The sequence below is a fragment of the Ictalurus furcatus genome, chromosome 18, assembly GCF_023375685.1.
Source record: "Ictalurus furcatus strain D&B chromosome 18, Billie_1.0, whole genome shotgun sequence".
NCBI lineage: Eukaryota > Metazoa > Chordata > Actinopteri > Siluriformes > Ictaluridae > Ictalurus > Ictalurus furcatus.
In genome coordinates, this window is record NC_071272.1 from 17321828 (window position 1) to 17336860 (window position 15033).

The 15033-nt window shown below is 38.8% G+C and overlaps 1 protein-coding gene across 3 annotated transcripts in view; it reads left to right on the top strand.

Annotated features, from left to right (window-relative positions):
• Positions 1-15033, top strand: part of ncam1a (neural cell adhesion molecule 1a) — a 317584-nt gene that overhangs the window by 279587 nt on the left and 22964 nt on the right. Inside the window, exons 14-16 of one of the 3 annotated variants that reach the window (XM_053648813.1) lie at positions 4057-4181; positions 4813-4993; positions 7532-8399. The exons of 1 other annotated variant lie outside the window; for it this stretch is intronic. In XM_053648813.1, coding sequence (XP_053504788.1) covers positions 4057-4181; positions 4813-4993; positions 7532-7611 — 386 coding nt within the window. In that variant the 3' untranslated portion in view covers positions 7612-8399. Of the gene's footprint in view, positions 1-4056; positions 4182-4812; positions 4994-7531; positions 8400-15033 lie in introns of those variants that run through there. One more of the 3 variants, XM_053648811.1, reaches the window with a different exon arrangement.

The window sequence follows — 15033 nt, forward strand, 5'->3', positions numbered from 1 at the left end:
CCTGACTGTATATACACTGGTGAATTTTGTATACAAATGCTCTCCCTCTGGAATGTTTAAATTTAATGGCAAGAAAACTGATTTGTTGCCAAAAGTTCAATGCTGGTGGTAGGAAGACCTACTGGTGACTTCATAGTACAGCGACTGGCAATGTGCAGTGATAAAATTGCTGTATATGTGAATGTACCTTCAGCATGACAAGACTTTGCAAAGAATGACAAACAGAGGATATAAAAGGGCAACATAATCAGGAACTAACACAAAACAGGTGAACAGAATCGAATGACAGGACTAGAAAAGAAACCAAAACAAACAAAGTATAAGGTGTTAATTGCCATGGGAACCACAACTCAAATGGGACCATGATACCACAGAAATCTTTTGTGTGGTTACTATTATGCAAAAAACAAACAAACAGTACTTCCAAGTGGTGAAACTGCAATTCGAATAGCAAGTTCAAATCCCAACAGTGCCACAGCCATCCATGCCTGAGAGCCAAGGGAGCAAAATTGGCCATGCTGTCTTGGTGGGAGGGAACTCTGTCTCCCCTCAATCATGGAGGCACTAGCCATTCGTGGGTGTCGGTAAGCTCATGTATGTGGAAGAGGATAGATAACACTTTCATCTTAGTGTGTCAGTTCAAATAGAAAAAATAAAAATAAAAATTGTGATGGTTCTACAATAAAGTTGCCTGTAGTAACATATCACTACTAGAGAGGTCACCAAATCTCTAAATACCCAAACGTTACATACTACAGCGTTAACATCAGTATTCTCTATGTCACAAAATATATAAGCTCCAGGTTATGATATGTTTTTTTTTAAAATTATTTTTATTATTTCTTCTATTTTAAAGAACAACCAGATTAAAAAAACTACTAATTAATGAAGTCTGTTTCTATAAATATTTAAGCAGTTTACCCATATAGTTAAACTCTTCTCCTGTGCTATTCATGATTTAGTATTGAAACAGCATATCATGTATTTCTACACTATATCGTTCCACTCCCAGCATGCACCATCTCTAATATGACCTTACCTGATTAAATTAACAGTTATACACCAGTTCCACTATACATTGCTGCACGGATGCAAGTTTACACACACTTCTGTTCAGGCCTGCGACTTGTCCTGGTCCCATGGTTTTCTCGCATGCATGTTCTCTGTGTGCCTGTGTCCACGTCTGCACTGTCATAGTCTGGGTTTCATGTATGCTGATAGAGCACATCACTCTCTCTCTCTTTTTAAGGTACTGCACACTGGTCATTACCGTGGGTCATGAAAATGAAACTGACGACTTGGATTCTGATTTTGTTTAATTTTCTTGGCATTCCTGGTAGACTGGGATGTAAATCAGAGACTGCAGTCTCACTCTTGCATGGTAGAGCATGCCTCTGTCTGTCCATCTGTCTTCTTTATTACTTTAACCCTTTTACTTTCGTAGCATCTGGAAAACTTTCACCAAACTGGGAATGATGCTGGTGACTGGATCGCTAATTTCCATTGACGCGTGCCATCTATGAATGAAATGCTATCTTTATTACTAACCCAGGTTTATTTGGATTTCAGCATCAAGCCATGTGTTGTGACAGCCATGATCTTACTAATGTTATAAGGTTCTATTAGGCCTTTTATGTTCATTTAGATGAGGGTCATGCAGTGCCATGCATGCATATAATATTAGGGTCATGCAGTGCCAAAAATAACCAAGTATTATCTAAGATCTAGTTTCCTGCATGTTTGAACTAATAAGCTAATGGTCTGTATCTATTTAAAGTACCTTTGTAAAAGTGCCTTTCCCTGATGTAAAACACCACAAGGGGAAAATGAACAGCAATATTTCAAGATTAATCCATCCTTTTTTTTCCCACTAGGGTCATGAATTTTTTCTCTCATTCCACTATAGTAGTACATCCACGCAGATTTGTAGCTATAGCTTACGTCATCTCATAACCCATATCCGTCTTGTGTGTAGACAAGCTAGCAGTGGCGTCTTTGGCCAATGTCACACCAATTGCTAACGGGGCTGTACTTGTCACTATTTGCTATGATTAATCCACAAGAGTTGTAGTCTCCTCCCAGGTTCCTCTGGTGACACAGGTGGCCAGCTAACAATCCAAACAAGCAGCCTATGCTCGCCCTTGGCCTCGCTGATATTATTAAAAATAATGGAGGAGCTCCTCCAATCAACGTGAGCAGGATAATTAAGGGAGCACTGTCATTAGGCAGCAGACTCGGTGAGATAACAAGCTCCCACTGAGAGTACATTGCAGCAGTGCCCTCTTGCTCCAGCCCTCTTCTCATTACTGCCAAACACGGTCCATGTCTTAACTCCCCTCTCTCAGGAGCCAGGAACTCTCACTAATGCTCAATATTCAGAAAATGGTTTAACGAAAGACCTCATTATGCCTCTCAAAAATATATACCGCAATGCCATCTCTCAACACTCAGCTCCAGCACTAAGTTACTGCCCATACCAGGATGGTTACAATTAAAATCACCAGATTAATTGTTCTCACTTTACCATGTTGTTAAACTGCTCCAAAGTGCACAGTACAAAACATCCCTACAGTCTAATGGGAATTGATCTTGCATATCAAACGCTAATAAAGAAATATTGGACAATGATGCAATTTTTAACAACAGATATCCCTGCTATCAAGCAGCTAATAACCACAGTGCAGACTGCTCAGAAGATGTTGCAAGGCAAATCATGGGTTTATAATTAATATGCTTGTTCTAATGAGTTATCGTTTCTGTAGTAACAGCTTACACAGGGACTTGCATGATGGATGCGCCACATAAACAGATTTTTAAAATCTGTTTCAAATCTCCTCAAGTTTTCCATGAGGAGATTTTTTTTTTTTTTAGCATTTTTAGAAGGAGTCTCCAGTGTCAGCTCAGTTTCTCAGTAGTATGCCAGGTTGCATTTTTTTTTATTATTATTAACTTCAAGAGAAAGAAAAAGAGAAGCTGGTGAGGTAACAACTGTTCATAGCTCTTATAATGCATATTCCACAGCATTAAAATGGGTAAATGGAAAAATAAATGGATAAAAAAAGTAAAACATATCTTTTTTAATAAATAAACATATATCTTTGGTAAATTACTCTAAGACAAATAGAGCTGTTGGAGACATTCTGTTATAAGAAAATAATCCATTTTTACCACCACACCATACCGACCTGTCATTGACAAATTTTTCTAAAACAGCACACTCCATTGTGTTACATTTCTCTTTTGCATCGATTGTTAGTTATGTTATGTTAATTAACATGACCTAACCTATGTTATGTTAGCTAGCTTAGTGCCAACTATCGACATAGAGCATTCATTTGGAAAATAAATGCTGAACAGCGTGATAAGAAAGAACATTCCTATAAGCGTTTGAAGGATGCTGCGTACTCTGCTCCAGTGAACATTTATGAGTCACCTAGTCAGCAGTGTCACAGTGAATTATAGATATTTTATTCTGTGCCTGTTAGAATGTATGGTAATGATGCATCTTCAATATGTAGGTAGGACCAGGAATACTTCAGGGAGGCAGGGAGAACCGTTCTCGGTTCATGACATCAAAGCAAGTACATGTCGATACCAGAAAATATAAGCCTATATTGAGAAAATTACTTCATTTTACTTTTCCTAGCATATCTTCTAAACCAGCTGTAAAATGATTTGAATACATGAAGGGTAACAATTGTCTCTGTATTAAAACTCATTAGCATTGTAAGTAATGTCATTTGCATGACACTTTTGCTATTAAGCCCATTTCAGGAAGTAATGATTCTACCATTTAGTAGGCTTTAAATTGAACATTCACTGATTCAACATCGATAAGGGCCTTTTAATCGTGACCTTTCCTGGCACACCGCAATACCATACGCTCAGGATTAAGCAAAAATTGGATTGAATATTATAGTTAATAACTGATTTCTAAAGGGTGTGAGCTAAGCCTCCTGTGTTTACAGTGTACGTGTCGGGGGCCTGGGCTAGGACACTCACACTATACCCAAGCAAATCTTGTTTCTTCTCTCACTATACATGTGTTTTCCTCAGGAGAACCAAATCCTCCAATGCTGGAGGCCAAGCTGCAGTCCCCAGGCAATGAGATGAAGGTCAACTGGATCAAGCAGGATGATGGGGGCTCACCCATCAAACAGTACCTAGTGAGCTTTAGACCTGTGAGTATGATGTAATATGGAGTAACATGATACTCCATAGTCCTCCAGTGAGGAGCATGTCACACCATAGTTTTCCTGTCAGTAATACACCAATCTATAGTTTCTCAATCAGTTACATGATACTCCATTGTTCTCTAGTCAGAAACACATCATGCCATAATTTTCCTGTCAGTAATTCACCAATCCATAGTTTCCCAATCAGTAACGATACTCAATAGTTCTCCAATCAGAAATATGTCACACCTAGTTCTCCAGTCAGAAATACACCAATCCATAGTTTTCCAATCAGTTACATAATACTCCAGAGTGGTCCATAGAGACTCATGTCACCTATTGTTCTACAGTCAGATACAAAGGTCTCCAGTAAAAAAACATCTCCAGTCAGAGACACATTGCCACATAATCAGTATCTTAAGTCAGACATGTTAGTCTATGGTTGTTTAGTCAGAAACAGATTTCTAGTTAAAAGAAAAAAAAGAGACGCAACAGTAATTAAGTTTGGGGGTGCCTCTCCATAGTTCTTGTCTTTCCTGTTTCTGATTGGGTTTATGTTGGAGGTCAGGTTGCAGACTGTTACATGGAGAGCACCCATACTAACCATTTGTGTATTTCTATGCCTGTCTGCAAACAGAAACACCAGAACACTTGGAAGCCTGTGATCCGTGTTCCTAATGGCAGTGAGTTTTTGGTGCTAAGAGGTTTGGACTGGAACACAGAGTATGAGGTTTCTGTGGTGGCAGAGAACCAGCAGGGCCGCTCCCAGCCAGGCATCCTCTTCTTCAGGACCTCTGCAGAACCCACGGCCATCCCAGGTATTATTCATTTTGACTCTTCCCTTGTAATCCCTACCCCAGCCATAGCCCCTGTCAATCAGCACAGCCCGCAGCCGCTAAGCCTCCACCTTAGCCCCAGTTAACTCTTTTCTCCTCTGCTCTGGTTAGGGATTATGTGGGCTATCTGGATTGTGACCAGGCTTCTCCTGGTTTTACAGACAGCGATACAGTCAGAGTTTGATGAGACTGGTTTAGCTCAGTAGAGCCATAAAACAGTAAGGGATGGCTAGGAGAGCTGCTGGGGGTTAAGCCTGGAGATGTGACTCAAGTTTCGTATCACTACAGGTCTTTACTTGCAGCCTGACTCTTCTGGCAACCCTCGGCTTGCTCTTTCACCCAGCTATATTGCCCCACTCAAAGATTCTATCAGCAAAGATGAGATTTTCTGCTTGGTACTCAAGAAGCAAAGCCACACAGAATCCCTGTCACCCCTACACCCCTCCCTTCCATTGGCTTTGGCTGCTTTGTGCTTTGTTTGCAGGGCTGTGGTTTCAGACAAGTTTGCATTCTTATGTAACCTGCCTCCCCACTGACAAAGAAATGGGCCCTCACTTTCTGTTTTGCTTTAGTTCTGTCTCTGTCTTTGTCTGAAAGCCTAAGGTTCAGCTTACTGCAGGCTCACTGCAGTACCAAGCATTTGCTGATTGGACTGTGGGTCTTGTCTCTGTGGGGATGCAGCCTTTGGTTTTGCATGGTGGTGCTTTAACCAGATTAATCTGTTAATGCTTTTCTGGGGACCTAACAGGCTTGTGCTGGTGCATGGCACCTGCTTTCTCTCATCCGCTTGATGGGTAGCAGTCAAATAAAACAGTGGGAGGTTTGGATCTTAGAATGCTATGGCATAGCAGATGGTTCAGGGTCAGATGGATTGAGTTTAAAAAGATAGATTCAATGTGTTGTTCTTTTGCTCCTTATTTACTGAACGGTCCCACGCTTACACATTGTTGTGCCAAAGTAGTTATCTCCAGTGTGTAACATGTGGGCAATCAAAAGACATCAAGGCTTTTATTTTTGGTCGAGCATCTGCATTGCTTCAGCCTCGAAAGCAGCTGCTCAGAAACTGTCTCAGTTATTTTCTCTGTTTCTATTAGTACCAGATTACATAAAGGTCTATCGGCTTTAGATCTATGTAATACATACGTAATCTCACAAGCCAGACCTCTGGCTTTTGTTAGAGAGTCTAGCACATTTCATCATGAAACTATTTTTTAAAAAAAGACGTCATTTGACTGATGTTGAAAACGACCAGCCGCATAACATTTCTCTATCATGTAAAGATATCTTATTTACCCGCCCGCTGATTCAAGCAAAACTTTTTGAAGAACTTTAAAGATTGGTTGAACTTTTTAAATCCAGTGACTTTATTGTGCTCCAAAAATCTCATTGTGTCATGGGATTTGATGTAAAAGTTTGTTGTCACATTTTAACAAAGTGCAGCGAGCCAGTCAGATTGCAAGGTTCATGATCCTGAAGTTTTTGGCTAAAAAGGTCGGGGGAAAAGATATCAGCAATCTGAGACTACATAATACCTGACCTTTTGTCTTTGGTACATGGATGAGACACATAATGCAATGTAAACTCTTAAGTCTTTTGGTGGGAACTGTAACACTGAGGCATTAACATTAAGGCATCGTAAATTTCCATTCAGCTATCCAAATCTCCCCAGATACAGCTGACCAGGAGTGAGGCTGTTCTAAAGCAATGACTGCTAACGTTGCTCAGTTTTAGCAACAGTGGAATGCTCAGTCAGTCATCCAACAAACCATTTACACCATGTTGCATCATTGCTTGTTTATGCTTTAGGTTTTGGTCCAACTGCAACATTCCCTGGTGAAAACAGTTCAGTAGGAGAAACCATTATTTCATTTCATATATATATATATATATATATATATATATATATATATATATATATATATATATATATATATACACCTGTACATTATGAAATTATTAAATAAGTCAGGGTTCAAATTTGTTTACAAAATATTCATTATGTTTAATAACAGGGAAGTTGCTTAATGTTTTATGCCACGCATTGTTTGTCCAGTCCCTTCATCATTTACCATCTCTGTATATCCTCTACCAATGGCTTGCTATGCTGCCCCTTCATTCTGCACTATTAACATGCTATGACTTTTCTTTATTTGTTTGTATTAATGTGCTTGAATTTTCCTTTATTCTTTTCTAATCTATAGTAATCTTTCAAGTTTATGTTTCTGTATTTGACATATTCTCTGTCTCTTTCTCTCTTTTTTCCCATTTCCTTCCCTTCTTTTTTCCCTTGTTCTGTCTCTATCCGTAATCTTGGACACTGCTGGACCATCACATTTTCATATGCAAAAACACTTCGGCTTTTGATTTCTCTTTATGTTTTTTTCCCTCTCCTTTGGAAATGTGGTCCTTTTTTTTTTTTTTTTTTTTTTTTGTTTGTTTTTTTTTTTGCGGTGGTGTGCACTGTCGCTGTGGTCTCCTGCCGGTGTGTTTATGGTGTGGCCGCGGTGTTGGCTACTTCAGCTACACTTGGCTGCTCCTGTGTCACGTACGCTCTGGTCACTCTCATGCTCCCCATGCTGACTGTGTTCTTGCTCTCATAAACTGGAGCTCGACTGAAGAGAAGAGTGCTTGCTTCCCCCTGGCCCACTCTCCAACCTCCAACCTTCTGATCCTCTGATCTTCTGATCCCACTGCAAGCTTAAACAAACAAGATCAACACTAAAAAGAAAGAAATATCAGTTACATGTTAACGGGGTTACGTCGAGTACTCAATACTTGCATCATTCTGAATGTTCTGATTGATTTTACACTCTCTGTTCTTTATTCCTATGACTTTTTCTGTCAAAATTAGGCACCATCTGTGTGGTTTGAAAGCTTTTGTTTTGTTTTGTTTTTAATCATGGACTTTTTGAAGCACTGTAGAACATCTTGTGCCTACCAAGAACGTCTCCAGGCTTCTCTTAGTGATGCTTTCAGTGTACTATCACTGACAGGGCATCTTCAACCAAGGGATTTTATACAAGTCCTGCTTTGATCACATGAATTTATATTCAGTTTCTTATTCCTTTTTCTTCCTAGATCTATTAGTTTGATCACAGGGCTCATAATGGAAGGTTATTTTCAAGAGGTCAGGTTTGTGTGTTAATATAAAAAAATGTTTTTTTTTGTGACAAAATGTACATAATTTTAGATAATTCTAAAAACAAATTATGACGGTGTGCTTCTTGTTCTGGATTTTTTCATTTTGATTTACTTTGTTATTTTCTTTGCTTCTTACTTGAGGGGGAAAAAAGAAAAAGAACATGCAGTATTCAAAACATACTACCACTGACCGAAGTATGATTTGATTCTACTCTGTAATACGGTTTTGTAACTACATACCAATGTCTTCTCATGCAGTAATCATTGTAGGCTTTAAGAAAACAAAATAGTAAGATAAATGCATTTTAAATGAAGAAGTAATGAGAGCTTGGATCAATAGGAAGACGCACTATGGGATCTTGAGTCATAGCCGTATGCTAGCTTGAGTTCATAATACATTGGATCATAATACAGTGTGAACGTACTGTAGTGTGTGTTTTCTCCACACTGCCATGGTGCTGATTGTTGGTTCAAACTGACCCACAAAGCCTTCAGCTGTGAAAGGCAAGTGTGTTCTTCTGTACTGGTGGTTTCTTGTCATCATCCATCATCATGTGGACTGCTAAATTTTTAGAGCTTTTTTTGTTTTATTTTGTTTTCTTTTCTTAATGACATTTTTTAGGATACTTCACTCCTTGTCTGAAAACCAAACACGACACCCATAGGCGTTTGTGTGAACTTCTTCTGTAACACTTATAATAAAAGAACGTTTGTGACACTTGCTATATTAATCCCTCTGGCCAACTGTCTGTCATTAACCAAGGTTGGTGCATCAAAAAGCATTAAGTTGTTTGAAAACACTTTTGTTTTTTTGTTGTTTTTTTTACTTGCAGGGAGGGAATCAGTTGTCAAATGACTAATGTCAAAATGTCTTGCAATGTAAAAGCTCATGAGTCGCATATGACGTTGGGAACATCTCTAGAGTGACGTTTGCTTCCTGATTCTAATAATAATAAAATTATAAAAAATTATGCACTATGATTCTTGGAAACACTTGCCAATCACCTGCTTGGGTCTACCTGTTAAGCAGGAGGTTGTTTTATTCATTACATTTGTTTATTTATTTATTTGTATAAAATAATTGGTAGGATTGCAGCACCTAGACATTTTTTAACACCACACCAGGGTTATAGCCAAAGTTTTAGTTTTTAGAGGGATGCCTGGTTAAGTCAGGAAAGCGAGTAAGCAAGCATTATGTCTCCTAATGAGAATGATAATTAACCTCATTATCACAAACAGAGAGGGGAAAACCACATTTTTTCAATTTTAAACAACGCACAATTGCCTTGTTGTCCTTGCGTTTAACTGCTTAATTGCTAATGGCACCATGGCATGTATAGGCTAATTGACCAGAGACCTACCTTTTGCAACACTAACTGTAGACATCTAAGGCGACTGTTGAAGATTGCAATTATCTCTTTGTAGAACAATGACTCTGCTATGTTCTCTTAAAAAATTTTTTTTACGATACTGACATTTAAGACTGAAATTTATTTCCTTGCCAAGATTACATATAACAGTTTGCCAACACATTTTACCAATAAGATCATTTAAACAGTATATTTACTGAGATATTATGGTATATTATATTGGTAATGATGCTACATATGGGCCCTTTTGTTCCTTTTTGTTGCCATCAGAAATCTAGGATGGACCTGATATCCACATTAGGGTGGCTCAGGCCCACTTCCTTGTGATTACACCCATGCTCGTGTCAGTATCTACTTTTTATACGAAGTTTGTAAATATTATGGTTGATAGTTGAACATTGTGATTATCTTGTCCTAATCCAAGGACTCAACTAATTCCTTAATCTTTAGTGACTTGGAAAAACATGCTATGAAAATGGTTTACATGCCATAACTATTATGCTAGCTAGGTAACATGCTTGCAGTAAACTACAGTAAAACAGCTTAGGATGAGTACATTAGTCAGCTGTGAGAAGCAGTCAAGAAAAATTTCAGTCAGTAGGACATTTTACCGCTGAAATCACATAGACGTGAATGGCAGTGGACTGATATGGACCACAAATCCATTGGTTCCTCTTCTGCTTGGTATGGGTTGGTTTCTATTTAGGGTTTAGTTGGTGTTGATTTTGGGTTTGGTTTGGTTTTTATTTTGGGTTTGCTTTGGTTTGATTGGAATTTGGTTTGGTTTTAGAACCATCGGAAACATGACCTGGCCTGGGCTTCAAATTTAAATAGTTCAGCCCCCCTCATGGCCTCACCCATGCTTCACACTCTTGGTATCCACTTTTGCTAACAGCAGACATAGTCGTAATATCATAGCAGCAATTTTATTCTAGGGAAGAGAAATTGGTTATAAGTTGGTGGGCTAGATGGCATTAAATCTCAGAAATGTTACTATAAAAAGGACAACACATAATAGCATACCAAAAAGTGTAGGAACTAATTAACCAGAAGCTAATTCCACAAACACCACATTGTAGTCCAGCGATACTGATAATTCCATTCCACTGATAAAACATAAGACATGACCACATGTAAATAGTTATGTAGCTAAGCACTATGCTAGCCTGAGACTAACACAACTTAGCTACAGTGGTGCTTGAAAGTTTGTGAACCCTTTAGAATTTTCCATATATCTGCATAAATATGACCTAAAACAACATCATATTTTCATACAAGTCCTTAAAGTAGACAAAGAAAATCTGATGTGAAAATCTGATGATGCTTTAGGTCATATTTATGAAGAAATATAGAAAATTCTAAAAGGCTCACAAACATTTAACACCACAGTAGGTTACAAAAAAAAAATCTCATGAATGACTACATTTGCAATATTTAATTTGCCATTGCAGAGACATATGCAGCTAATCATTTTTTTCTGTTCTGTATTTGAGCCAGCAGAAACCGCCTGGAATACAAACTGGGGTGATTCAAGCCCTCTGTAGCTAAATCTCTTCTCTGCGTGATGACCACTTTTTTGACCATCAGTCTAGAGCATGGTACTTTGAGTATTTAGCACAGCAGGTCCATTCAATTTATTGTACTTATATTAAATGCAAAATTATTAGAGAATGTCAGAAAGTCTGGAGCTGGCTTGAAGTAGAATGCCAAGAAGCAAATTCTTATAAATTCTTTTTGAAAAGGAATGTCTAATTAACTTCATTTGTGTTTTCTAAGTGGCTGTATCTGTTGCTAAACATAAGACTTTAGCATGTTTTCTGTGCTTATACAATACAATTATATAATACAGCAGTTTGTCTTAGCTTTATCACATTATTATGATCAATAGTTTATTATTATGAGCAATAGTTTATTCACTGGTTTATTTCATTATTTTATACACAGCAAAAAAAAAAAAGTCTTAGATGACACAGTAATTAGGAGCAAATTTTACTGCAAAATAAATTGCATTACATAGTTTGGCTCATTAAATATTATTGGGAAATGTGTTATTAAATACAGATTAGCTTTACACCCTGTACTTATCCAATATTCTGAGAAGAGGAGCTTCCAGCTTACAATCATGAATCACATATTCATTTCCTTTTAAAATGCACATATATCATGCTAGAAGATACATCATACCTAGAAGAAACTTTTTAAACAGCCTGATACATTTCTCCTCATGTTCCAGCTAGTGTTGCATATTCAGGTTGTCATCTGTGCAGTGAGAATTTGTGGAGACAGGTGAGAAGCTTATAGGACATTCTGGACATCTTGCTGACTCAGCAGGAGGGGGCTTTGGTGTTGGAGAGCTCAGAGCCAGCCTTTGTTCTTAAGACGTGTGATGTGATTTATTGCTGCGCTTAAAATGTGTCCCAGTGCAGAGGAAAACAAATGTTAGGCCGCAGAGAGCCTTGAACCATTTCGAGCTGGGCGGTAGATTAAAGCTGCCAGTCATGTCTCCCATTTTCTCAAGCCAGATGTGCTCTCCAAAACACAGCTGGAATCAGAGATGGAGAAAAACACTGGCAGACATACAGACGGAGAGATAGAGGGTGAGTGGCAGTATAGTATCGCTGCCCGAGTAAGTGATCAGTTCTTATCTATAAGACAGATACCACTTTTCCACCAGGGCTGGTGGAGGAGCTGGAGCCGGTGTTTGGCCAGAGGGTGGTACTCGCTCAGAACCGGCTCGTGTTTCCACTGACAAGCGAGCTGAACCCGCTATGTCATCAACAATGCAAGCTGAATCCACTATCCACTAATCCATTGCCCTTTCTTGTCATCTCATCTCACAATCATATGGTGGCCATTTCCCATGCTATCTCCTCATCATTTTCTGATGCTACTTTCCAATTTGTCTTGAATTTCTCTCAGCGACCAGACAGCAAGGAGGGCGTTTATCTCTTCTGCCGACCACTGTTGAACATGTTTAATCTCTAATTGTGATTGTTTACCGCAACTCCGAAATAAGCTTTTAAAAATGACACCTTTCAAACTGCGGTCTGTAGTGAAAGCTCGGCCTACTAACGTCAGGTGCCCTTGTTCAAGACCCGCAAGGTTTCAGGGCCGGTTCAACTCCAGGAATTGGGTCCAGGGTTTTTTTGTGTGGAAAAGCGCAGACCGGTTCGAGATTGGACTCCAGCTCCGGCTCCGGCTCCAGACCCGATGGAAAAGTGCTAACAGTTGAAGATTTTAGAAGTGATAATCCCAGCATTGAATTCTCTAACACACTAAAGAAGGAGGCGTCTCAAACTCATAGAACTGTGAAATCAAGAACCAGCACTAGATAACCTAAATATGAGTTCTAAGCTTTGCCTTAGTTAAACCTGGAATCTTAAAGTGTTCTTTTGTTTGTCACTTAAGTTTCAACAGGACGTTTTCATATCAGAAGGGAGTCCAAGTAGAATCCCTTTAGGAAGCTAAGAACCCTTACATATCCAAAGAATCCTTGGGGAAAGTGTGCCTCAGATGTGTGACAAATTAAAGGAAAACTTGGTGGTTCTGTTATGTTATGGGGGAATGTATTTATTTTGCTTGCATGGTTTGGATCCACTTGTCCCCATTGAGGTAAGTCATTGCAAATCAATACAAAGTTCTTCTGACTGGTCACCTTTACCCTATAATGAAACATTTTTATCCTGGTGGGAGTGGTCTCTTCCAGGATGACCCCGCCTCCATCCAGAGGGCATGAGAGCTCACTGAATAGTTTGATGAGTATAAAAATGATGTAAATCATATGCTACAACCTTCAGATCTCAATCCATTTGCTTACTTATGGGAGAATTTTGGAGTGCAATGTTAGACTCCACCTCCATCATCAAAACACCACTATTCTTTTGGAAGAGTGATGTTCATCCCTCCAGTACTGTTCTAGAGATTTGTAAAATTGATGCCAAGTAGGATTGAAGTTGTTGTGTTGACTTATTGTGGCTCATGATCTAACTAACACACTTTGTTGTTGTTTTTTTCCTTTAATTTGTCACCCATTTGTATACAGTATACATCCACTGATTGTAGCCCATTTTTGCTGTGCACAGTTTGTCAGCTCACCTCTAACCTGCCTGTCAACCACTTCAGAACAGATACTACAGTAGTCTGTGTTGTGCTGGTACTAATATATGTAGTCTGTGGTGGTCCTTTTGAGGAACCTTTCCATTGAAGGATGGGGTAGCTATTAGGTGGCAAACTATCTTGAGGCAGATGGACTACAGACCAATATTATATTTCCTCAGAGTGACCTAGATGGTAAGTGGTACTGATAAAATGGCCTATAAGTGTAGGTCACTCTTAGGCCCCATTCACACCTGGCATTAACATGCGTCCTGGGTGATCCAATCGTAAGTGGACAGCACTAAGTACAGGTTTGATTGGACTCAAGTGCGTCTTGACTACACATTGTGATCTGATCATTCAGTCCAAATTTGGAGGTGGTCTGGTCAAATTTGTAGTGTGGACGTGAATACATCTCAATGCGTCTCTGACAACAACAAAGGACCGCCTAATCGAAGGCTTCATCGTCCTAGCTGTAAAATACGTAATCATTGCAAGACATGTCGCTTTTTTGTGTTGTCTCATCTCCTGTTAATTTATAGGTTTTGTTAGCAGACCACGCAAGTGAAGCATTTGAAACAGCCTATTACATTTATATAAAATAGGATTTGTGGGACATTTCTGCCTGAAAATAAATTCAGCAGAAGGCTGCCATTATAAATGTGTGGCACCCTTCCTCTAGAGGAAATGATGTATGATATCCGAACACAAGTGTTCACTAATGCCATGTGTGAATGGTTATGCATCTTGTTTACTTGTGATCAGATCACTCAGTACGGATGTTAATACCAGGTGTGAACAGGGCCATAGGTTGTTTTGGATAGTTAAGGGTTTATTAGCTTTTTAAATGTATTCTGCTTAAAACTCTTTCTGAAGAGCATACCTGGTGTTGTAGGTTTATTACAACTTTTAAGGGTCCCCTAAAGGGATAAGCTGAAAAAAAGTTGTAGATTTCTAGAACCTTTTTTTGTAGGTATACTATGTAAAAGGGTTCCACGGAGGTTCAAGAATAGTTCAAAGAAGAGCCAATTTTACTCGAAGATCCATTGGAAACATACTAAAAAATGTTTTGCTTGATCCAGGTAGTTTACTATAGGATACCAATGTAGAATCCTAATCTGCTCCTGTTGAATGCACAAAATTTATGGAACCCTTAACTACTTAAATGTACTTGTTTAGTACTTTCACCATGTCTGTTGTAGGGTTCTACATATAATCATTAAGAGTCCCTTCAAGACTATCAACAGAAAAACTCTTTGTGGTGCTAGATTACACTTTTTCTTATGAGAATGTAGTTTTTTGACACTGATGGGGAAAAAAGATCAATCTAGAACCCTTAAGGAGTCTTTGCTTGTCTCTCTGGGGGAACCTTTGGAGGTTCAGTGTAAAGTGTTTACTAATGATAATTAAAAAAAA